The 26,582-nt window shown below is 39.1% G+C and overlaps 2 protein-coding genes across 6 annotated transcripts; both read right to left on the bottom strand.

The window, feature by feature from the left end:
* Positions 1-643: 643 nt before the first annotated feature.
* LOC102086783 (putative short-chain dehydrogenase/reductase family 42E member 2) lies at positions 644-9,343 on the bottom strand. Its single transcript, XM_005505749.3, has 11 exons — positions 8,838-9,343; positions 8,222-8,317; positions 7,804-7,861; positions 7,176-7,294; positions 6,154-6,229; positions 4,642-4,724; positions 3,780-3,917; positions 3,446-3,511; positions 2,716-2,779; positions 1,939-2,012; positions 644-1,286 (listed from the first exon to the last, which is right to left on the bottom strand). The coding sequence occupies exons 1-11, from the start codon at positions 9,177-9,179 to the stop codon at positions 1,038-1,040; spliced, it is 1,365 nt and encodes a 454-aa protein (XP_005505806.1). The 5' UTR covers positions 9,180-9,343; the 3' UTR covers positions 644-1,037.
* A 3,354-nt stretch (positions 9,344-12,697) lies between these two features.
* On the bottom strand, positions 12,698-26,085 carry LOC102090956 (putative short-chain dehydrogenase/reductase family 42E member 2). 5 transcript variants are annotated; one of them, XM_005505688.3, is made up of 12 exons: positions 25,906-26,085; positions 23,598-23,833; positions 21,910-22,005; positions 21,063-21,123; positions 19,599-19,717; positions 18,003-18,078; positions 16,736-16,818; positions 16,078-16,215; positions 14,960-15,025; positions 14,151-14,214; positions 13,743-13,816; positions 12,698-13,545 (listed from the first exon to the last, which is right to left on the bottom strand). In XM_005505688.3, exons 2-12 carry the CDS (start codon positions 23,826-23,828, stop codon positions 13,342-13,344), a joined length of 1,212 nt encoding a protein of 403 aa, XP_005505745.2. In that variant the 5' UTR covers positions 23,829-23,833; positions 25,906-26,085; the 3' UTR covers positions 12,698-13,341. The 5 variants fall into 5 exon arrangements, with proteins under 5 accessions (XP_005505745.2, XP_064887151.1, XP_064887150.1 ...); XM_065031079.1 differs by having other exon boundaries at positions 25,773-25,914; XM_065031078.1 differs by having other exon boundaries at positions 25,768-25,909.
* Between the last annotated feature and the right edge of the window lie 497 nt (positions 26,086-26,582).

Genomic DNA, 26,582 nt, shown 5'->3' with positions numbered 1-26,582 from the left:
TGATTCCTCCAGATCTCCTGCCTTAGCCCTGGTACTGTTTCCCAAGCTCACTCTTTCAGCTCATATCGTGCTCCTGCTTGTTCCCTCCCCATGTTACAGGCTGGAAAAGCTGCAGAGGGGAGATTTCTGTGATAAATCACCAGTATGAGTGGTGGATGGGAAGGAACAGGCCTTCAGACCCCCTGTTGTTTAGGCCCACATTAGCTGAACAGACATTCAAAAAGCGTGTTGTTCACTTCAGCTACTTGCAGGGACTTGCAAAGCACAACTGCTGTACTTTAGAAATCAGAAGCAAAGTCTAGTTGTGCCTAAAGTTCAGCTGATAATCAACTAAACTCTATTGTTAGTTATTTCCCTCAGTAACTCCAGGAGTACATTATAAAGCAGTACAAAGCTTAGTGCAATCCATAGTGGCAGATTCCTCTGCTGTGACATAAATGCACTTAACTAATGTAACTTAGATAATAACTTCCAATTTAACTAAAATACACAGTTTTGACTAATGAAAAAACATACCTGCACGTACTGCCTAGGCATCCAAACTGTGTCGAGGTACTGTCACAAATGGCTGTGCACCCCAGGGAGGGGTGGGGAGCGGTTCTGGAGCCGCCTGCACAGAGGCACAGGATGGACTGCAGCCAAGTTTCATGTACACATTTATTTTCCCTCATATGCAGTGATACAGCTAATTCACAAAATAAATTTACACAGTGTGAACTCTCTGTATAGTTTGTATATGTTATTTACAGTAGTCTGTTCTGTCTGTCCGTTTGGTTGCTCCTCAGTTCCCCAAGGCAGTGAGCCATGGCAGAAGCTGTAGTCAATCTTTATTTTAGCCATTCTTTTCACTGGTGAAGCACTGCAGGCTGGTTGTAGCTCTTGTTCTTTCTGCAGATTCTCATTTGCTTCAACAATCAGTTTGGACAGTTGTTTTTTTGGTGTGAAATAAACCTGTTTATTGGATTGGACCTAGTGACTATTGAGGAGATTAGAATGATCCAGGTAGCGGTACTATGAGTATGTACAGTTCATGCAAGTCACTGTTGCGTTTCTTTAAAAAAAAGCAAAACTGAAAGGCTGTCAAATTCTAAAGAAAGAAAGATCAAACTTAAAGTAACAATTAAAGAAAGCAAAACTTTGAAGAAGATGTGATTATTTTGGGCTTCTGGTCTCGTTTTAATGTAATGGTCCACAGAGTCAGCAAATGCAAACTTCTCTGGGCTGTATCCCAGCTGACTCCGTGCCTTGTCTATTCGAAATGTATGAGTTGTAGAAATGTTCTGTACCTGTAGGGCAAAAGAGTCAACACACAAAGACATGAATACATAGGAAATTGGAACAAAGTCTGTAAATGGTAGCGAAGGCACAGTTAAATGAAACTTAACATAAACACCTCCCCCCAACACAACATTATATCAATGTCCTATTGACATACGTCATGTTATCTTTAAAATTGTTCACTCGAAAGGAGAATCTTGAAAGCCTAAATCTTGAAAGATTTTGAATCTTGAAAGCCGAAAGAGGCAGTAAAATCTGCAGAACAGAATCTTCTAGTCTTGAAAACTTCCATAAAAATGCTCTGCACTCTTGTTTATATACCTGGCACATAAAAGCCATCTCCCAGATGCCTAAATATCTTCAGAAATTAGGGCCCAACTGAGCAGCTAGAGCAACCCAGGATGGGCCTTGGAAGGAAGGAGCTGAAGCAGCCTCTCCCATATTGCAAGCACAAGCTCTTGTATTTTCTAAGATTATGGTAATGAGCACAATATATTGTCTAAAATGTATGATGCATACACTTGCCCTGCAAACTGGAGGCTGAAGTAGTACTGGGTGGATTTTACTTTCTACTGACTTAATCTTAAATTGTGCCTCAGTATTAATGTGTATGTGAGCATTCTGGGAAAGCCAAGGGGAGCTGACAGACAAAGATTTTACCTCATTTCTGGTCAGCAGTGGGGACAGTTCAACAAATGGCTTCAGCATCAGATGAAGGTATTCCATCACGATGGCTGCATAACAAAAGATTTCAACTTGAGGTAAGAACAGTAGATTGCTATGCCATTATGATTTTGGCATATCTCACACTGTATATGATAGCGAAGGATAATCACATGCCTAAATTCTCAGGGCACTGGTACTAACATCAGCAGGACCACTTGCTCACAAGGGGGTAGGTTTAATCTTAATACTTCAGTCAGCCTGATTTAGGGCACTTCTGTGAAAAGGGTTTGGCGGGTTGATGACAGGTCTAGTGAAAAGATAATGAGATTTCATAAAAAATATGCTAACAACAAAATACTCAAAGTTGCATTCTGTCTTAGCTGCACATGGGGGTTGATTCTGGAGAGCACACAGCATACAGAACAAGAAATTTACCTGTGCAGCAAAGCAGCTACTCTTCATCATATTTCAAAAGTTATGGATTTTTACATATAACTTTTTATATTTAAACCATTAACTCTACAAAGTTTTACATGTATCAAGTACTACACAGAACTTGTTTTTGTGGGACTTCAATAGCAGATCATTCTGGTTTCAACACACTGCTTAGAGCTGAACTTCACCCCTAACTGCTGTGCACTAGATAAGCCCACAGCATATTGTTTTATACATTAAAAATGTGGGCATATAAAAAAAACCAAAACATTATCTTATTATTAGGAATCAGGGTAGTGCGGACAGAAATAATAAATGTTGATAACATATTTTTACCTGATGCATAAACTAAGGAAGTAGGAATACGTATCCGTGGTTTACTGCAACCTAATTTTTCAAACTGAAAGAAATTTTTAAAACAGTGAAAACAACAGAAATGTCAAACAAGTTTTGAAGTTTCAATAAAGAAGATATTTGTAGAAATATTTACTGATTAAAAAGAAAAAATCATCAATGCTGTTTCGATTTGAGTTTTCATTTTTCAGGGAATTCCAGTTAAATGTCACATGCAGACACTATCTAATTTTCAAGTGGCAGTTCCAAAAAAAGGAAAAAAATGGTTTATAATAATCAGTTGAAATGTCATAGTATGCTGATACCTTATTTATCATTGTGACATGTTTATGGTTTGGAGCCCATCGTTAACAGTAAAGCAATCTTTTGAAAAGAATGTATATTACAGATTAATAATTAGGATTTATAATTTTTGTCCTCCCATAATAGCCACCATTAACAGATGTGTGCTCAAGAAATTACGATAATGGCAACTCAAAATGGTTTAAATGGTCCTTTGAGCTCAGTGAAGACAGTTACTTTAATGTCATGTTTTAGGTAGACTTTGTTCCAGCACTAATTGCACTGAACTTCAAGCAGGAATTAAACCTGCATTCAAAGTGGAACTCTTACACTCAAAGCGAACACCAAACGTAAAACGCATACAAAAGCTGCGGTTGTTTACAGTCAATGAAATTAATGTATTTGCAGATAAAGTATATAGTGTACGTACAAGTGGAGTTAACCATTCAAAAAGGTTGAATTTTTCGCCATCATTAATGAAATATACCTGGCCACTCTGTTAAAGAGGTAGAGAAGAGACAAGTTAATAAAAATAATACTGCATATATCTATTGGCTTCCTGCCTGACACACTGCACAGCGAACGCTGCCAGATCCCACACTGTGCATGGCACATTTGTCAAGTAAAAACAGAGACAACAACATAAGCCAAGGAACCATAACATGTACATTAATTACTGCTACTTCAGTTGTTATTATAGTATGGAATACAGGGGCAAGATCCACTGTCCAATGACAACTGTGTTGCTTTTCTTGTTTACTTACAGCTATGTAGTTCTTTTCAGGGGTGAGAGCAGCAGCAGCGAGAATTTGAGCTTGTATAAGATTCTCTGCGTGCACCCAGTTCATTTTAGCAGAAGGATCCCCAAATTTGAAGTTAAGTAGCCCTCTCTCTATGTTTTTCTGTAGACAGAAACAAACATGAAAGCAAAGCAAAGTGGATTTTAACGTGGGGCACAGTGCACCTTCTTGTCCGGCTAAGTGTAGGTTTGTCCCTATCTAAAAAAATTACATAAATCAATTAAAAACAGAAGTGCAGAGTCTAACTTCATATTATACTAACGCTTTTAAAATAAGTGACTCATACAATTCTATAGGGATTGCATTCTAAACACTGTACCAGTCCTACAATTTAAAATTCAGCACATGAAAAAGAGTAAAATGTGAGCACTTCAGCTGTTTGCCCTTTAGTAACCTGCTGTACCAGAAAGTGCTTCCGACCCCATCACTTGTTTCATTGGATAGTGAAAGCTGTTAATAGCTGAGGCTGGAAATAAGATATTTTGCTGTATCTCTTTTCATTAATATTTTATACCATTTGGTGTAAGTTGCATGTGAACAGACATTTGAAATATCATAGATTGGCCTGAATCTTATAGTGAACATTAGATTATAAAGCTGTACTTACATGTGTTAGTATTTTTTTTTAAGAAAAAGCTTTCTTTATGTAGTACACATTCTTTACAGATATCATATAGTGCCTGTTAACAAAAGTTATAATATCCTCAGCAGACAATTGAATTATTGAATTGCTGCCCACTAAGAAGGTTTGTCAATTTATAACACAAATAAGCGATGCTGTTGTATATAATGGAAAATTCTGCTGAATAAGGATTAAAATACATACTGCCAGCCTTGGCAAGTGCCTTTGCTCTTCTGGTCCATAGATTCCTGGTGGGCGAAGAACACATGTATAGAGTATTCCACCTCCTGGAAGAATGGGTAAGACCATTTTTAAGTGACTTTCACATGACTATGATACATCTTCGTTTGCATGAACCAAAGCCTGTGGTAGCAGAATTCACTCTGAAATAAATTAATTTCACCATCTTAAAAAATAATACACAGCAAAATGTGTGGAATTAGTAGCTGAATGTTAAGTTGGCAGAATCAGAACATGAGAAACAGCAAGACAAGATTCAGAGAAGTCCTGCCAGCATAGTCAGATTCCTAGAAATTACTGGATATTTGGAAACCTCTTTCTAACCAGTTCTTTGTCTCTGTGCCAAAGCAGCAAATGAATGTGCCAACGGTGGTTTGCTGAACGGAGCAAGTCATTGGTAGGAAAGTGGAATGAATCCAACTGATCTCATACAGAATTATTGGTGGGAAGCAGTGACTCACTGGCAGCACAAGGTAGAGCTGCAGGGCTCTCAAGCGTGGGCACAGCCAGCTCCCACTAGAGCTGCTGTAGAAGCTTGTGGGAACTTCAGTGGGGGAAGGTAAGGACCACCATCAAAATCCAGTTGCTTCCCAAGTACATCAGTTGGCTGGTTCCTCATCTGCTGTAACTGGTCTTAATAGTACTTGAAAACATGCAAAATACTCATATGGCACAGGATCAAAATGGGATGTTTGGAACAGTGACTGGATCTAATTTCATTGACAAATGCAGAACTGTGTATTGCTCCTAAAATTAAGAGGGTCTTTGATGTGCAGAGGTGCTGAGAAAAGAGGAAATAAGGAAAAAAAAAATAAACAAAATAATTCTGTTGAGATGGAGTGTCCATCAGTGACTATATCTCTTCATAGCACTCTGCAAGTATCAAATGAAGAGAGTCTTTTCTGTAAGTTGTCTACAGCTAAATTTAGCTCAGTATCACTTGGTCACATAGAATCATGTTGCACTTTACATTAATTTGTTTTGCAGTGGCAGTTATAGTATCTCACAGGTGAGCTTAAGTATTCAAGTGTATAACTGGCTTCCTCAACACGGAAAACTTTGGGAAGCACTAATAAATAATTCCAGGTTGTAGTATCAGGTGCCTTCTTCAGATTTGAATATATAACTGGGGGGAGGGGAAGTAACAACTTAATCACCATTCATGTTTTACTTATGTTGCATAATACAGTGACATTAAATACATGTTTTTGTTTAATTTATAGCTGTCTTCATCTTTTCAATTAACATACTGAACTCATTGCTCCCATGCTAAAACCTTTTACAGACACTGTGGGAAGTAAAAAAAATTAAAGGTGATTTTTAAGTGAAAGTCTTTTGGTTTGTGAGCGGGGGTAGAGAACTTGATTTCACAATTGCTGGACAGTATTGTCCCCCAAGAATGGATACAGGATGTTAGGGAAGAACAGGAAGAGGAAGAGTAAATCCCACTATGACTTCATGCTAAGACAAAAGTACCTGCTAGTGGAGATCCGTTAGCTGCTAGTACCATTTGTTCTGCAATTGATTTGGTTCTGGAATAATGATCAACATGCTACAGAGAAAAAGCAAATACGTTTTTATCTGTTCTTGAAATGACAGGGCAGAGGGGCATCTCTAATCCACTAGTTTTTACTTAGCAGATGGCAAGAAATACCTTGAAATATAGAAGCTGTGTGGTATTACTTTAGGATAAAACACATGCATATTGCTAAGGTAAACAAGCATTTTAATTTATGCAAATCCAGTTAATTAATTCCAGCTCATTTGAGAAGCAATAAATATATGTATGCTTTGAATGCTGCCAAGAATGTAACTGATCACTACTTTGCAATCTGGATTTCTTTTTCAGGTAACAGAAAAGTCAAAAGCCAAGTTTTGAAGACATTACCATTGGTCTGAATTATCCTGTTCACTTTCTTGTGGCACTGTCCCAGAGAAAATATTTGATATAGTATTCAAAATATTATTCATTATTTTCTCTATCCACCTCTACTTCTTGAAAAACTGTGAAGCACTTAATGGAGTGAGGAGGGACACAAAACCCAACTGTGCATGCAAAGCAAGCAGAAGTACTTTCTTCTTCTTAAGTGCAATAAAACCACAGAAAAGTAGGCTGCTTTTCCATATCAGCTCTATCTTGAATATATGTCATCTTAAATACAGGAGAAACAGATTATAAATAATAAATAGCTAAAGAGGCACTGAGCCATATAACACAATCCCTATGTCCAGGTGGAATTTCATTGATATTAATGGGACACACTAGGGGTTATTTTCTAAAATCAAGGCCTGGATAGGAAACAAAGAAATATACAACACAGTGTACATAAAACTGCTGTGCCAAGTTTGTGAATAGCATCTACAAATGGCGCAAAGAGTTTTCTTTCTGGGCACTGGATTCTGCCATCAGGCAAAACATGGTCATGTAAACTCCAGAGCTTTTAGAAACAAGAAAGTAAACAATGAGGAAACATGAAAATGTAAGACAACCAAAATACCTTTTCAATTGGAAAATATGGCACGGTTTCCTCATCACCATCTTCAATAGGAAGCCCTCCGAACACCACATTTACTGTACTGGTGTATATCAGTCTAGTGATGTTCCTTCGTTTGCAGGCTGCGGCAATGTGGAAAGTAAATTAGTGTAGTGCAAACTGAAACAATATGGAATAAAGTTTGCATGACCTTTTTCTGAGAACCTGTCAAATCTTAAAAGAGCTAATTTTATGATTAGGTGACTTAAAATGCAAAGCATGTTTAAAGTGAAGACTCCGCTTCCAGCGCTGCCCACTGCCTGTGCACAGGCTGTTAGACAGCAACCGGGCTTAGTGCTACAAAATCCACATGGAAATCGTTAACTCCTCACATGGAGACAGGTTCTGATATCATGTCCAACACAGTTACGAAAAGCTGAAGTGGTTGAACCACAGTGCTGGGTCTCTTATCACACTCCATACCAGAACTGAGCATAAAAACCCCCCAATGACGCATTTCCTCATCTTCTGCCAAAAACATAAAGTATTTGGTAAAAAATAGTGTGTGCCAAAAAAGCCAACTGGCTTTTTCTAAGTGCTGTAATATTTTGATAGGCTATACTAACACCCAGTGGCAATGTTAGATACGTACCATCAATGATGAACTTTGTTCCATTAATGTTTATAGTTTCAATCTCTTCTCTGTACAACTAGGAAAATAAAGAAATTGGGCATTTTTTAATAATAATAAATTTTAAATTCAATAGAGGGGTGTTATAAATGTCCCCAAATAAAGGTCACGAGTTTAGTGCTTTGATTATAAAAAAAGATTGTTCAGACTGGTATTCCAGACTTCAAGAATTCAAATCACTATTTTTAAATTATGCCTGTATTTTTACTCTCTTTTTACAGGCTAGCCTGCTAGAATCAAAGAGAATCATGTTACTTCTGAACATATATCTCCAATTATTATACATCTTGCAGCAATATGTTAAATATCCATGTTTCAATAGCACTTCAGTGACCTGTTGCCTCTTCCCAATTCCAAATACAAAACTATTTGGACTCACTTGCTCTCTTCCTGACATTCCATATGAAGCGACGTGAAACACACAGTCAGCCCCTTCACAGGCTGCAAATATGGCATCATAATCCCTGACGTCTGCCTGTAACACATAAAAAAAGATACTTGGACTTGAAATCAAACCTGCAGGTTAGCATTTGTCATGCAGTGGGTTAACACAGAGGGAATGCATATATGTAATTGAACTTACTGCACATTCTGGGACTGAAAACCCATTTCAGTACTTGCTGATAATTGTATTTTCCTTCCGTAGAACTCAAAGGACTTTACAAACAGTAATTAAGCCTCATGATACCCCTGTTCTCATTCTACAGGTGATTAAGCTGCGGTAGTGAAGGCAGTGACTGGGTGCTGAGGAGTACTTCGGAGTCAGGAGGTGAAGTGGATACTCTACACACTACAGGTTTAATTGTTTTCCTTACTTCAGATATACTTAAAAATCAGTTGTCAAAAAAATCACGTGGGATATCCACACAGTTAAACCAGTTATTGGTATTTGCAGTCATTTGCAATTAGGTATTTGGATTCTATGACAAAGAGTAAGGCATTGTGGAAAAGGCGAATGAACTAACTGACTGTTGTGAAAATATAATTAATCGTACCTGGATACACACTACTCCATTGGGAATTTCCCAAATAGGCCTGTGTACGTCATACAGAACAACTGAAGCTCCTGCATTGGCAAGAGCACATCCCAGCTTGTACCCAAAGTAGCCTCCGCCTCCTGTCACCACTGCTCTCATACTTCTTCCAGTCACTGCTCCAGCATTTCCCTTCGCTTTAGAGTTCAAGGTTTGGTGCCAGGGTGTTGCTACCCCACTGGGTGTAAGCTTTCTGTCACTGAAATACTGTCTTCTGTTACCAGACACGTGTAACAATTTCTCCTCCATGTTGAAAATTGCTCCATAGCGCTCCTGGATGCAGTCGATTCCAGTGAGTTTCATGTTAACAAGCTCTAGTCACACCAACAAAGTTTTACTTCAATGCAACCTGTTGAAAAGAGACAAAAACAAAAGCACAAGCTACAAAATGTCTAGATTTCAAAGATGTATTTTGAAAGACTCATTTAAAACTTCTGCTTAAATTAAGAATTTGTTTAATTGTAATTCTCACAGTTTACAAGCATTTAAAATGCCTGTATACTATATTAAAGACAGCATCCTGAGAACACGTAGCAAAAGTTTCATGTTTTGGACTAAATATGTATTTGCAAATTGTATCCAGAATAATAAAAGAAAAAAAAAATCCTTAATGCAGAGAACATAGTTTCAAATGTTTTCCACAAATGGGTCAAAAATAGAATAATGGTACAGACCATATGTTTTTATTAGCAGAAGAGAAATTGCTGCCTATGTAAAATGCATCAACTGGTCTTAGTTCAATTAATTCTGGTCTGTCACCAGCTCAAAGATGGTCACAGGTGACACAGAGCCATGCTGGAATTTGAAATCTTGAACTGTCAGGAAAACTCTAAAGATGAACAAATTGCATTTAAGTTTCTGTGCTTAAAAAACAAGCAAGCAGGGCCAAGCAGAACAGCAGGAGAACAAAACATCACCTAAAGCAAAAGAAATCTGTAATGCTTCTTCCACTTGTCCCCACTTTATCACAAAGGCAGACATCTGAGAAAAGGGGTGTTTTCAACTTACTTCTAAGTAGCAACAACAGAGTGTAAATTAAGAATACACTGTGTTTTCGTCATTGGCAATGATGGAGTTGAAATATGTGAGGATTTCAGCAGGAAGGAGGAATGCTTGATACTTGCTGTGTATCTTTAGAAGGTGTATCAGAGAACAAGGCTATCAAATCCCTCGCTTTCGAGGGGAACTAGAATAAAATAATTGCTATGTGACAGAAAGGGTCAATAAGTACATCAAGGAAAAAGTCATAGTGAATAATTTATTTCTTAAACACAGAGGTTCTTCCCCATTGATACCAAATGGTCAAGAGTTCACCACAGACAGAGAAGGCATTTCAGAGGCTGCAGCTACCGATTTCCTTAGTTACCCACATCCCTCCGCTGCGCCGCAATGAAAGATTAAAAGTCACCCGAGCTGCTGCTCGGACTCTCCGCATCTCACTTGCAAATTCGCGAGGGACCGCTCGCTGCCCGGGAACAGCGCTGCGCTCCGCGGCCTCAGCGCGGCCGCCCCGGGTCCCCTGCGGGGAGCGGCCGTTGCGGCTGTTGCCCCCGCACCCCCATCCCCGTCGGGGCCGTTGGCGGCCGCTCGGCGGGTGCGGCCGGGCCGAGCGGCGGGGAGCGGCCCCGGGAGACCCTGCTGCTCCGCAGGGGCCGCGTCCCGGCCGGGCGCTCACCTCGCGCCGTGGGAGCGGGGCCGGGGGGCTCCCCACGTGGGATGCATCGGGCTCCTTGGGGTCCCACAGCACCCCCGGGGTCCCGCTCATCCCGCAGCACCGCTGGCAGCCCACTGCACTCCCAGGCTCCCACAGCCCGCCCCTGGGGTTCTGCCAGTTCCACAGCCCCCGTGGGGTCCCCCAGCACCCTGGGGTCCCACTCATCTTGCAGCATCTTTGGAATCCCACAATATGCCTGGGATATTGCTCATCCCACAGCACCCTTGGGTTTCTGCTCATCCCACAGCATCCCTGGGATCTTTTGGCATCCTCTGGTAGCTCTTACCTCCATGTGTCTTCATACAGCTGCGACCACTGCGTGAAAGCATCCTGTTGTGGCTGGGGCTCTGTCCGCACTGAGATACCTGTTGAACAGGTTGTTCAGGAAAAACACACCATCTCTTGGTTACCAGTTGGATCACTGGTGATGGGACATGGCTCAGACAGATGCAGAGCATCAGAAACACCTGCAAAACAGCAGCAATCTCCAAAGAGGAAACATAATCATAAACAAATAGGCACCAAGGTCCCTGCCCTCCGGAGCCAGTAGTGGGTCTCTGTTCTGTTCTGTTCTGTAGTCACTCGTGTCTGAGACGATATGAAAAGGGTCAGGAGCTGCAGAATTTCAGAGTTACCCATCCCAGGCAAAAATTAAACTTTGAACATGTTTACCTCTTCCGTTGTAGCTGTGCCATGTCTGAATGTTCATATTAAATTTTAATCATTTAAAGACACACTTGCAATTACATTAGAGCATAACTCAAACAACAGCCAGCCTAAACTAAGACTCAGTAAAGACTGACAGAAGTTAGACAGCTGCTATTCCAAGCTAAGAGTTTGCCTAGAACTTCAAATACTGGATTTGTACTAATGATAAATCAATTGAATGAAGCCAGTTAGTATTAATCAGTACTGTTAAACACTGATGTAAAAAACCCATCTTGCCTGAAATAACAAATCAGAGGTTTGGGCTTAGAGAACTGGAGTGGTGCTGCTCTACAGGGACACGCAACCACAACAGCAGTGAATTCCTCGGTCAGTGCTTACTGAGGAGTACCTGACATCTCTTCTGGAAAGTGTTAGTGTAATCCAGGATGCAGTCCTGAGCTATTGGTCTAATAAAAGCAATATATGAAAGTTTCATAAATAACTAATTTAGAGCAAATTAGATGTTTGCATAGTCAAAATGGTGGGAAGTAACTTTATACTTGTGGTTTTCTATTCTTCATTTCCAGGGAAGCAAGGTTCACGCGGTACCTCTTGTGTGTGCTTGTCTGTCAGTGAGCTCCACCTCTGTACTGATAAACTATGAACTTAACCAGTTTTAACCCAACTTGACTAAGTGGATGAAGGTCTCATATATACACTGAATTTCTTGAAGTATCCAGTCAATAGGTAGTCAGGAATAGGAGAAGGGTGAGCAGTGCCTCTGCTAAGGGAAGATGTACAGTGTGAGTTCAGTTCGTATAGACAAGAACCTCTGAATTCAAATCCATAAGACACCAGGCTTTACTGCTTTCCCTCCACACATAAATATTTGTTTAAAAAGGGAAAAAAAAAAGAGTGAAAAAAATCTTTGCTCATGTAAATCGCAGCAGTAATCTGGAATCCCACAATATTCCTGGGATATTGCTCATCTCAACAGCATCCTTGGGTTCCCACAGCATCCCAGGGATGGGATTTGTGGTTGCTCACACATTTTCCTGTCACAGTATATCATCTTTTACCCATAGCACTTTATTCTTGTGGGGTTGCTGTTGGCTCTCCTGTGTACCCTGTAAACTTAAAGATACAATGAGAGAGTCTCCATAAACTTACCAGTCTAAAAATCCTGTAAAACGCTAACACAAAAGCAAGATAAATGGAGAGTGGAGATAATCAGACGGCAGAGCTTTTCCATCACTCTCATCTGTGTCCTACACTGCCAAGTCCAGCTCTCCTGAGCCATGTGGGGTGCAAGGGAGGGAGCAGCTGCTCCCTGGGGAGAGCAAGGCCGGCCCCTGAGAGAATCCTTGTGACGAGTAACCTTACGAAAACTCGTCTGAGCTTGCTGAGCAACAGGGTCTGTGCCCTCTGTCCCCCTTCCCACAGACTCCTTAAACCAGTATTTGGTTCAGTTATTTTTTATTATTGCATTGAAAGGATATTATTTGATTTACAAACACATATAATGTTATTTATTACATTTTTACAAAGCTTTTGAACAATACAACTATTTTACATAAGTATGACTTTCAGTCCTCTCCTCACCACCTGTTATTTATAACTATTTACTTTTAACATTTTGGGTACTGTTTCCCAGGTCTTCATAATTCCTCATACTCACATACAGTAGTGGCAGCAGTGGCTTCATCAGAGGAATTGTTTAGTCAACCTTTTCTTCATCGGAGCCACTGGAATTACTACAGCACTACAGTTCTACAAGTGGTTTCTCTTCTTCCAATTTCTTATGCTTCTGAATTATCGTTTTTAGAAAATAATTCTTGGCATGAAGCAATCTATTAAAGAAGATTCATTAAAACTATTTCCGCAACCGTTAGCCGTTTCCCGTTGTGACACTGCCTTGTCCTCTGGGAACATTTCCTGACGTGTCACTGTGTTTTCACTTATTTTTTTAATCAAATCAGAGAGATGCCATCATAATCATAAGAACAGTAAAGTCCATAGTGACTGAGGAATGTACCATGACCAGATCATTAATACCCAGAAGCGAACCCAGGTTTTCTGGAACAGATGGGTAGTTACTCAATCTTAGAAGAAAGAAAGAATGATCAAACTTAACAAAATGCCAAAAGCAATCAGCATTTTAGGGAATGTGTGATCTTCTTGACAAGTAGGTCTTGTTTTAAGATAATGATCCACAGCATCAGCGAATGAGAATTTCTTGGGTTTGTAACCAAGTTGATTTCGCGCCTTGTCTATTCGGAACGTGTGAGTTACAGTAATGTTCCATACCTGAAATCCAACAGGACAGTGACAGAAGTGACTTTAACATTTGATTTTCTAGAACTTGCATGAAACTATGTCAACAATGATATTACAATGGAATTTAAAACATTAATAAATCCTGCCTACATCCAAAGGGTATATCACATACTTCATAAAAACTTTGGTCAAAAATATATAAACATTCCCTCTTTTTATATATTTACCTCATTCCTTGTCAAGAAAGGTGTAAAGCTAAAAACTGGCCTTAGTATCAGGTGCAGATACTCCATCACTGTGGCTGTGAAACAGAATGTTACTTAATGAGACAGCTGGATAACAAACTGAGATTATACTGACATTGCACATCCTACAATCGCTATTGATATCAGAGGATCCAATGAAGGTGGTAGAACACAGTGTTTAATTTTAAAAGTAAATGATGGGCTCAGTTTATAAAGAACCTTTAGAGTTTATCTGGCATAATTAATGCCAAATGGCATAAATTATTATTACATTAATTAGAATAATGTTAAACTATATAATTCCTACAGTTTGGGTCCCCGAATTTGATGAAACCATTACATAGCTTTATAGGAGTTAAAAGTCATAATAACCTATGTTATTATTTTTACCTGCTATATGAACGAGAAGAACAGGAATATGTATCCAGGGTTTCCTGTAGCCTAATTTTTCAAACTAGAAGGGGTATAAAAGGAAAGAACAATGGAGCATTTGTACCAAATCGAGGGTGTCAGTGAAGCATAAAAATGGAAAATGAATACTGATAAAACATGGATCTAAACTTTTTCCAGTTATCTTCCTACCAGCGCTGGTAGTAAGAAATGCAATTGAAACCCGCTACTCGTTCTTTGGTGTCTATCCCCCTCCCACCCTTCAAATGCAACTGGATGGTAAAGGGGAAATAATCTACTTCCAAGGGGCAAGTGACCAAGACTGCAATACTTAATTCCATTCAGATACAGGTCCCTTGCCTGACTGCAGTCATTTTCCTGGAAGACTTTTCTGTGTAGGCATTGCAGAACCACAACTTTAGCATGTTCCTAAAACCCCAGCCTGATGTTTATGGAAATATAATGTTGCCTCATTTTAGCTTTTAAGGTATGAGTCTAAATGGCCTTCCCTTTTCTGCCACAGCTGATGGCAGAATAAAGAAATAAACAATAGTTGTAAGAAGCACCTGCCAGGTGCTAACAGTAGAACTTTTAGTGCGCTATGAACTTGCTTTACAGAAATGCCACTGATCTGTAGCGGGTTCTATATCTTGTGGAACTTTGGGACATGCAGGGAGAACAGGACTGACTTCAATGTTAAATAATTCAGTAATTAATATGCACTGAACTTCATTTAGTTAGTCTTTTAGTTAATGATACAAACAGGGTCCATATGGTGCATTAGAGCTAAATGCATGTGCAATACATACTAAAGGGACTATCCATTCAGAAAATATGACGTTTTCACCATCATGTATGTAATACGCCTGACCACTCTGTTAAAGAAGCAGAGAAAAACAATTAGAAAAACACTATACATAGGATGGCATTTTCTTTCTCTCTCATATCCACCTCTCTTTCTTGATTATGTGAATAACACACCAGCACGCATATGGTGAATGTCCACAAATCAGCACAGCAAACTGCCTTCATCGGAATTCACTGTGATCTCAAACATGTCTCATACTTTTGGGCAACTTCATGATGGTTGTAGAGCTAATCATGATTAACCATGGTGTACTGTAAATCAGAGTTTGATTTAAGCTCCTCATGATGTGCAGGGGACAGAATTATCTTCAGGAGTCCCACTTCCTTGAGAGCTGTGCTGTGGGTGAGGAGTCTGTCCAGCTGTGAGCACTGGGGACACCTGAGCACCCAGGCGGACCCTGGTTGTTCCGACCTGATGTCATTCTAAAGCAGCCGTGTGGCTTCCAAGCACTTCACTAGTGGGGAGCACATGGTGAGAAGTTCAGGCACATCTGTACCTGTCCTCTACATGTTCCTACCACTATCAGTAAGGCTGGAGCCTCCAGCTGTGAATGCAGCAGCTGCTACAACACCGTCAGTTCTGTAACGCTTTACAATCCTTAGGCAGTTGTTGCAACTATGACCAGTAGAAGAAAAAGAAAAAGCTTTTTAAATTGTCAATTAATTTTGTACGAATCTTTATGGAATTTTCAAATTTGAAAATTAAACTGGAATGGCTCAGAATGGTTGCTCTAAATTTTGTGTTACGCACCTAGAATCAGAATCTATTTTCAAAAAAAAATAATAACATACAGATTTGTATGATGGTGAATGTATTAACCTGGTTAAAAATACTGTTTTCTCCAATCAAACAGCTAATTATATATTTTCAAAACAGAAAAATACATCAAAATATTAGCAGAATGTACTTGCATTTGCACTGTCCATGTGTTTCTGGAGCCAGACACAATTTTTGAGAATTTAGCAAGTGACCTTTTGGAGAAGACTTGATCTCAAAACATCAAAAACTAAACCTTAGAGCTAAGGCTACTAGGACACAATGGTTATATTGTGTACTTACAGCTACATAACCTTTCTCAGAGGTGAGAGCCTCCGCAGCTAACAAGTGAGCTTCTACCAGATTTCCTATGTGAACCCAGTTCATCTGAACTTTGTGATTCCCAAACTTAAAGTTAAATAGTCTGCGCTGGATATTTACCTGTAGAAACAGAAAACATGAAATAACTAAATGATTCCTCCACTATGCAGTATAATGTATTCATTTTGGCTCAGCCTGAACACTTAGAATTTTGCTGTATTTGTGAACAATTACAGCACAAGAAACGTGTCACAAAAAAATAAAACACCAACTAGTTGGTGGTTTTATAAATGGAGGACTGTTGCACTGATATGCAATGGTAAAATATGGTGACCTTATAATGTTTGGCTGAAATTAGAGTGCATATTTAAACAACAATATTTACATTAAACAATCAGGGATGCAAATCTAGTTCTTCTACCACGACATTTCAGCCTCGCATTTTTTTTTCTCTTCACTTGCCATTTCAGCAATGCCCATATCACGCTATTTGTTATCTTGTGTCATACAACCTGTCACCAAGCGTTCACAGCAGTTTTCCTGGAGGAATTATTAAGAACTGTAATCAAGTTACTTCCACTTGTATTATTCCCTTACGACTACTTGTAGTGTCCTCCAGAGCTGACTATGTAACACATACAGCTACTCGTGGCAGGTGGCGCTGCTCTTCTGGTCCGTAGATGCCTGGAGGACGAAGCACACATGTGTGGAGCTTGTCCCCTCCTTGGAGAGAAAACAAAACGTGATTTGCAGATAGCTTTGATATCAACATATGGCTGATACATATTGTATGAGTTTTACACTGTGAAAGTAAAGGGTCAGTCGGACCATTCAATGTGATTTGTCTTCCTCATAACTTGTTTTCATTTCTGTGTAAAATTGAATTCAATAGTAGTAAAAATCCCTGGCTTAGCAGCCTGAAAACCTGAATCCTTCATTTTAATAGGGACAGGACAAATCAAACTTTCCTATAGACATGTCTCCTGCTTGATTGACTTTTGCTATTTGCTATAGATGTAAGTTTAAAACGTGCGTATTTGTCCATCATAGTAGACACATGCAGAAGATCATTCAGTCTGCTATACTTAGATGCTTGCAGCTCAGTGGCATCACAGAAGAATGGAAAAGGTCTCTTAAACAGAGGCTTTCACATGAGTTAGAACATTTTAAATCACAGTGAACACAGCTTTACTTGGCAATCAGTGAGCAGCCTCCTCTGACTCCTGAGAAGAGGCACAACTGCACCTTTCACGTGGGAAGTGTAACGGGCAGCAGGCATTTGCTCAGTAGTTAATCAAGGATGCTAAAATTGAATCCCCACCTAATTTATGTTTGCCAGCTTTTCAGTTCAGAGAAATCAGTTGGAATAGCAAAATATGCATGTGGAAGCAAATATAAATACTTCCCTTGCCATATATAGATGGATTTTTAGCCACAGCTATTCATGCACGCGTGACTTTAAAAGTCTGCAAGAGCCTGGTATCGCCAATCTGTTTAAGAAACTGCAGTTATTGTTGCCAGACGCCTCCAAGCCTTTGGGGGTTCTGAGAATGACCTATCAGACAGTGCTTAGAGATTGGGATTAACAGAGAAGCTCAAAGTGATACACAGAATGGGAAATAAAAGCACAAATGCTGTATCTATTGTAAAACTGGTAAACTTTTAAGATTATTCAAACAAGTAAGGTTGATTTTTTTGAAATTTCTCATCTATTGCTCACATATAATCTCATATCTGTCTGGGTATACACATAAAATTAATCACCCACCAAAGGGAAGAGCAGAAACAAATAAAATAAAACCTCGCTTCATGTAGAGTATAGTATTTATTGATAAATGAGTAACCAGAGAATGGAATACCCATTAGCACTACTAATGATTGGAAAAGCCCAAAGGTTTTATACATACCTCTGAGTAAAGTTCCATTGGCAGCAAGCACCATTTGGTCTGCAATTGCCTTTGTTCTAGAATAATGATTAAATTGCTACAAAGAAAGGTAGAATATGATCACCATTTTAATCACATTATTGCATCTAAAGGCAAACCTACTGTTTCTGTCTGACAACATTTAAATCTAGCCAGCTTTAGACATCAGTTGGCAAAACCAAACCAGAAATACAACATTTAGCAAATATATACTTTGTTTATGGGAAAGAAACTTATCAGACTTACATTTTAGTTATACAAGTTTAGCTTCAGAGTGAATTTAGGTCCACTAGTTTTACTTAACTCACTTTTTGTGCTGGGTGTATTGAAACAATGAATATCAAGCCAAATGTTCTGGTGGGTCAGATAACTTTATTTTGAAAAAACATCCATTTTGAATTGCAAAAAGTTGTTTAAAATAGTAAGACAAATATGAAATTAAAAATTCATAATTTCCTAAAAACGTTTCCATTTCTTATTGAAGCTATTTGGGAAGTTATCAATAATCATCTCCCAGCTGTACCTTTCACTATTAACTTTAAAAATCGCACCCATGTATATTCAAACAACGGGATTCTGGACACAGCGCGTGCTGTGATTACTTATCCACGCGAGGCTATTTATGTATCTGTTGAATTTTGTATTGCCATCCTTTATATTGAAAAACATACCTAAAAATCCCACCATGGAAAACTTTTCTAGTCTCCGGTGGCTTAATCCACCTGCTCCGCCTCCCTCCGCGCTGCACCTACTCTGCTGCTGCTGTTACATGAGCACCATGAGAAAAAACAGATGATTAGGGCTCAGACACATGCAACTAATTGCAAACTCCTGCAATGGTTTCTCAGAGCCGGAGGTGCCGTGCGGGCTGGGCACAACCTGACGGTCCCAGCCACGTGTCTCTGGAGGCACCAGCAGAGTGGCAGTCGGTCCTGTTTAGGATTCCTGACACGGGATGTACTTTCTGAAATTAAATTGAATAGCTCTGAACTGCAGGCAGTGTGCTGGGAGCAGGACAGAACAACCCCAGAGTGCCCAGAATGCACTGAGCTTCAAATTTCAGCTAGAAAACATTCCCTAGATGAGCACAGCAAAGAAGGAAACGGTGTTTCAGAGCAGCCCTGAGGTGACTGGAATGACCACCCGGGCTGCCGTGGGAAAGCCGGGTTTGAGAACTTGAAAGAGGCGAAAATGTGTGTGAATAACGATGTAGAATTTGATGTTTAACAATCATTCTTCAATTCAAAGGCTCACAGGGGCCATAAAATTCACTATTGACATAGTGGGTGGTCCCCTGAAAGCCCCTCCTCTTAAAACACTATTGTTAAATATAATATTCCACTTTTCTTAGTCAATTTTAGGTGTTTTAACATCTCAAATCTGTCAAGTTATAGCAGATTAAAGCCACGATGATTGGAATATTTCTTCATTGATCGTGGGTCAATTTTTATTAATGAAAAATAATTTCATAGAACTTGATGTGATCTATAGTAAAACAGCTTCTGCTCTCAGAACAGCTTTCAGATAAGCTATCCTTCCGAACACAGCAAATGCCACGGCATCCCACGAGCAAAGTACCTTTTCCAGTGGAAAATACGGCACCGTTTCTTCATCTCCTTCTTCAATAGGGTTCCCTCCAAACACCACGTTCACTGTGCTGGTATATATCAGTCTAGGGATATTTCTTTGCTTGCAGACTACAATGGTATACAAAATAAATGATTTTAAAACAAAGACTAAGAAACAACATATGAACGGGCAGCTTCTTGTTTTGAAAACAAACATTACACGTTTATAGAAAAAGTAATATTTTAATATTAATTTATCATGTAACGTAATATTATATTTCATTCAGCTGGGATCAAATGACACGTTAGCAGTGTCATTTGCTGCTGCTGTATATACAGTAACCACAAATGAAATTAATATTCTTTATAGAACGAAGTGTTAATTACGGATTCCATTTGGATGTCAAGATATTTTGTGTAAATTCTGCTGCGTATATGTCATTGCAAACTTGAATAACATAAATTTCCATTTGATTTAAGGATACTTCTAAAGTTTAAGTGAATTAATATTCAAAGTCAGGAATTTTTAGATTCTACAGAGCCGTCAGTCCAGTTGGCTCATTGACTCATTTTGAAAATAGTGAATGTAATTACTGTGTTGTGACTGCTTGGAACACAAGACAATAATATCTATTATTAAAATGTAGATGAGCAGGTTCATGCTCTTCCCAAGGCTCTTGCTCTGTTGGTAGCCCATGGGAATTTGACTTGACATGTTTCTGCAGGTTCAGAGGTTGGGGTAAGCAGAAGGGAATATGTGGCAACCTCTTTCCTTCAACTTCTTCAGGGTTTTATTGCCTACCATTTCAGTCTAATTACTCCTGCTTTTTTCAGGAATAATCCACAGGCAGATGAAAATGGGTCTAAATTAAAAATGCTTTTGCATTTTGATTTTTTGGTCATTTGGCTTTGGAGGGAAAAGCAGAGAGAAAGGAGCTTTGCTATTTACTATACACTTTGAAATGCTCTTTCTAGAACTGAATATACAGAAAGAAATCTACTAACGTTTTCCAGAGACAGTGGTTAAAACTCCCTGTGTAATGAAAAGAAATCCCATTTAGATAGATAATCAGAAGGAAGATAAATGGGATAAAGTAATAGCTAAATATACTTAGCACATCTATGGCTCCTGTTACCAAATGTTTACAACACAACAAACAGCACAATATGTCTCATGTCATTTCTACTTCTCCATGACAGAGTAAAGGGAAAAAATAACCCGTCCATGGAGCAGAGGTTAACTTGGGCTGGTGAGGAATAAAGTACCAGGTTGAAAACCAGTCCCCATTTCAAAACAGTGGCAAATCTCCTACCGGTTTTATTGGGACCTGCACAACTACCTTTACATCACACTCTGAAAGGAGGGAGAAAAGAGCCTCATTTTACTGCCACATCAACACAGGAGACATTAAATTAGAAGGATTTTCGTTCATGGTTTGGATCAGATGGCAAAAAAAAAAATCTAGGTACATACCATCAATGATTATTTTTGTGCCTCCAACATTTATGGATTCAATCTGGTCTTTCTTTTGAAGCTAGAAATAGAGTTTGCACAATATTTAATTAATTGAACAAGTCTCATTCATCATACTATTATTACAATTGCCAGATCTAGAACAGCGGTGGCCTTTTTGTGACGTGTGTTAGTTCTCTCTCCTTCTGACATACAGTGATTTCTAGCAGTTCTCATTTTTATTATCTTGTTCAGTGTCTGAATAAAGAAAGTTGAAAAATGAAAGATGAAATGCATCTAAAGGAAATTAGAATGCTTTGGGTTATTTTTTTGTTGCACCCCAGATAATCCATGATATAGAAACAGGAATTACAGGCAGGGGTTATGCTCCCTGGGAGGTTCCACAAAGTCTTGTTCCAGTGGCAATCTGTCCTGTTCCTAGAAATAAATCAGTAGTTTCATGACCTTTTTGCTAACACTCTGTGAATCTCACTGTTATTCAGCAGAACTATATTGAGTTGCTGGTCTGGTTCCCCATGGCTCTGAGTTCCCAAGAAGAAAACCCATCAGCATTATTTTTACAGCAATATTGTCACATTTCTTCAGATCAGAGAAAAAGGATTTGCCTTCTTATCCAAGATCTTCAATCTCTCATCTCATTTTTCTAGAGTATTTTGTGTAGTACCTTAGTTTCATACTTTGACATGTATTATTTAAGGAACACCTCTTTTGTTGCCTGCGTGGATGACCTGACCTTTGTAACTAACTTCTGTCTGACATAAATATCATATAATTACATTCTTTGCTACATACTGACAAATTTTTGCTTTCACAAGAATAAAGAAAGTGTTAGGAAAGTTGTACTTGCTTGTTCTAATCCTGACATTCCACATGCAGCCACATGAAAAACACAGTCGGCTCCTTCACATGCTTTGAACACTGCATCATAATCCCTCACATCACCCTGTAAAATGAGAAAATAATGGATTTTGACTGATTAACCGTAGTTATTAATGAAATCTAAAGTCATTCTGATACATTTTTTCACAGTACATAACTAGCATTAAATAAAACATTACAAACAGAGAAAAATCTGTAAGGATTTTGTTAGTATTGTGTTGCAAAACAAATGACTCTTGTTAGCTTAGATTATAATGCGTATTTTCACACTTAGTCCGGCAGCCTGGCACAACTTGTTTTTCTAGAATGGGAGCAGCATTCCCTCGAGGGCTGGACAATCAGGCCCCAAGGACAATAAATCACAGCAGGCAGGGCTCAGCTCTTTGCCATCGTGTCACCACATCAGGGAACCCCTTTTCTACTAGTGCCTTAAGATCTGACCTGTGCACCCTGGACAAATGGCTCTTTGCCCATCTAAGGTTTATTTTAGGTGCACTAAATGACAAATTTAGTTACAGTTTTGTACGAGATTAAACAAAAGAGTACACACTATAAGCATTTAATGTCTTTGTATACATTAGTGTATTATAATCACTTTATATGAAGCGCTACATAGCACTGAACGCTGTACTGTATTATATACACACACACTATATCTAGTATCAAATGCTATGCTGTGTTTCAAATATTATATTGCGGTTTTGTATACCAGGTAATACTATACAAATAATTCTCCACATACATGCAGATGTCAATAAAAATATACTACCTTTCTTTCCAGAATTATGATATTTCAAAATATTATATGTTATTTAATATGCTGTAATGAAATTGATAGAATAATCACAAAATACCCTGTGTGGAGCTAGAACTTGTGCAAGATGTGCAGAAGATGTGTGCTACACTTTCCCCTGCAATACTCTTCCAGTCTCTAATACTAATACTCTAATCTCTAATACTCTTCCAGTCTCAAGTGTTCTAATGCAGATTTCTTGAGCCTAATTCAGTTTACCTAGTAATCTTCAATGGAAGTAAATGTTTGGCGAGGCTTTGTACATGCCTGTTACCCACTGCATGAAAAACCAAACTCGTTTTGTTTGTATTGAAGTGACTCCTCCCCATTTCACCTGCTGGCCCTTCCTTCTTGTATCGGAAAGGACAGTGAACCATCAGTCCCCACCAGTCTCAGTGCTGCTCACAGTTTGTGGAGCTCTCCTGTTCTCACATCATCTCTTACCCGGACCGGAACGTCCCAGTTTCCTCAATCATTCTCTGTAGGGCAGTCATTCTACATTTGTGATCATCTTTATTGCCCTGTCTTCCTCCCACCTTTTTACTCCAAATAATTTCCCTGAGCACTAAACTTTGTTGCTCCACTGCTCGCTCCTTCACCTGGGTGATCTACAGACGTGTTGAATGGCGCCTCCCAACCTCCAGAACGTCCCTGGTGCCACTGAGAGAGCTGACCGCTTGGACTCTGCTGTCTCTTCATCAGTTCCTTATGCATGCGAGGACAGTTTCCCATGACTTCTTATTGTCCTTAAAGGCTTTTCAGTAAATGCTTTAACAAAAAACCCTTAAGAGGAAGCCTTGGTAGCATCCATAAAACTATTGGAACTTTATTTTGCTGCAGTTAAATATGTAACTTCAACATACCTTGACAAAATGTGCTCCATTTGGAAGTTCCCATTTAGGTTTCCGCACATCAAACAGAACAACGGCGATTCCTGACCTGACCAGAGCACATCCCAGGTGATAGCCCAGGTAGCCGCCACCTCCGGTCACCACTGTCCTTCTGCTCGGGTTGCCCGGGGCCCCAGCACGCTCTGGGAGGTTGTTCTCACGTCCTTGGCTGCTGTGGAGCTCTTCTGTCGATGCCTCTTGCATCACGACTGCAAGACAGAAGATTTTTTAAAAATTCCTGCCATCTGGGTAATTTCAGTAAATTCCATGTTACAATGCTCCTTTCGAGACTACACCGCTTTTATTTATATATTTTTATTACCTTAACATGTTTAAAATGTATAAATTCATCATTTTGGTGAGGGTATTTCTATGCACAATGAATACTTTTATCTTCCAAGATTTAGTCTGTTCCTCATACCCACATGTTATATAGAAATGAAGAGAAATTGCAGGATTTGAGAGACATTATAATTACCTTGCCTTAACAGGTACAATTACATTTTTGAATGCTTGGTATATCAAACATTTTATCCTTGAAAACTCAGTGACTTCTCATATATTAATGCCAAGCAGATGTTATCCTACTTGTCAGGAAAAAAATAGATAAGGCATTTAAGAAAGGATTGATTCTGCTTTTAAAATACACTTTATTTCACATTTGGGTGACAGTTCTTCAGTACTGAGAAAAAATTGTTACCATTTTAAACTTTTCTGGTTACGCACTAAATATATTTAGCTTTCTATCCAGTTCTTACTAACTTTTCTCTATATTCTCATGGCTGCATTCATATACAGCTCACCTGACAAGACACAGAAGGGATAAACCACCAGCCCTGGGGGTTCATCCACTTGGGAAACTGATTAGAATAGCATTCTGTGATAAGCAACTCCACAGTTACCCATCTGCGTGCTTTGTTCTGTATTACAAGTGAGCTTATTCTACAATACTCACTTCTCTTTAGAAATTTACTCATATTCTGCAATTGAAATTACTGATATTCCAGATCCCAATATACTCCAATAAATCAGTCCAGTTCATTTTCCCACACAGACAGCCCCTGCCAGGGTGTTTGCACATCAGCATCTAGGCTCTTGTGTCCCCAAATAACAATCCAGAATAAATACATCTGAATTAAGTCACTGTAAACTGGGAGCCAAACTGGGTGTCTGTCCGTCTAATGTAGGAATATAGACTTAATTCCTGCAGATTATTATGGTTTTCTCCTCGTGTCCCTCCAGCTGGGCACAGCCAGTTCCGCACAGTTCGCTCCCAGTCATTTCCAGCAGAGATGATGCACGAACTGGCAGCTGCCTCGCTTCCAGGGGGACAAAAATACTAGAAAAGCAATAGAAAACACAGCCTGTAGTGCACAAAGTTCTGAGCTACTTCTGCCATTGCCTGGTTAAGAAAAACATCCCAAACAAAATTATAAAAAAATATTTTATGCATTGTTTTCCAGGTTTCAGACACAGGGAAGTAAGTACCAGATCCTCTATGCTCTTTTAACACAAGTGTCAACTCACTAAGTTCAATGAACTGGGTCGCGTAACACAGCAGAAAACACAGGCTCCTTCTGTTTAAAAATATCCTGACGATTCCAAACTGAAAAGTAATCCGTATTTCTAAACAAAAATTTAAATTAGAACCAATACAATGAAACTAAACCAAATACGCTTCTCCTGTTCAATCAATTAAATTTAAATTTGCATCTCTAGATTATGCTTTGACGTAGTTTTAAGCCATATAATATTATTTTGCCTTGTCTTCTGTGAAAAATCAACTTTATATACACTGTAAGAACTAAGGTCAAGCTTGTCATACATGCCATAAAAAGACATATTTGAATAACAGCATGTATTTGAATACTTGTCATTGATATCTCCTTATATTCTAAGTAAGCTGGAGGTTCTATCAAGAAGTTTGAAGATTTTGCCAGAAAACTATTTCTTAAAAAGCACTAATAACATTAACATATTAATCTGCTTCATGGAATTAGAAAATTGTCATCAAATTCTGAATGCAAACAATTTCCTGTAAGAAAACACTTATTTCTAGAATCAGTAACTTTCTTGTTTCTCTAAATTTATAACAACTATTCGGAGTTATTAAAATATCCCACATGATGAGCATCGGTTACACCTTACGCAGCGCATGCGACGTGGGTCGTTCTCAGCTCCCCTACTGTCATTCCAGATAGAAACTCAGAAACAACTTCCCGCAGAAAGCTGTAGTCGAACAATTCAGGTTGTTACAAACAGCTAAAGAAGTCGTGAGTACCCTGGGTCGGATCCGGGTGTCAGCGCTGTCCCAGGCCTTCCCGCCCCAGAGAGACGCTGAGACTTGTCTTTGCCGGCAGGAACTGAGGCGAGGGCATCGGGTGCTCGCAGACAGACAGACAGATGTTCACGTGTGCTCCGGCCCTTGTGCTGCTCCTGCTCCAGAGCTGGTGGCTGGGCTAGGAGCCAAAAAAGGGCAGGGCTTAATGTGTGTATAATTTATGTTCCTTTTCAGGAAAAAACAAAATATATTCTTCACATTAGACCCTTCTAAATCAGATGGTATCTCTGACTGTTACCTGGTAAAGGTATTGATAAGACACTAGGTAATGCAAAGATACTATTGGTATCAGATACTATTGGTATCATCATTCTGTAGGCAAATTGTACTGGATTACTAAAATGTCTCACATGGTGTTTTTTATAAGTACAGAGGAGCGGGTTCTTTACTAAAGAAAAATAGTAAAGGAATTCTAACACTAAAAGTGAACCCCTCTCAGATGTGTGACATTTCTGTAGGATACTTCTCATCTAGCAGGAGAGTGAATGGAAATACTTTCTCCTACCTATGGTTTTCAGCCTGAATTTGGATAAAGAGAAGGAACAAGAATCTTGTTTGGCATTGGTACTTCACACTTGCATCCTGACTTTATCTTCATCCCCAACGCAATTATGTAT

Source organism: Columba livia, chromosome 15 (genome assembly GCF_036013475.1).
Source record: "Columba livia isolate bColLiv1 breed racing homer chromosome 15, bColLiv1.pat.W.v2, whole genome shotgun sequence".
NCBI lineage: Eukaryota > Metazoa > Chordata > Aves > Columbiformes > Columbidae > Columba > Columba livia.
Note: the sequence above shows the minus strand (reverse complement) of the source record. Positions and strands in the feature narration are given on the sequence as shown.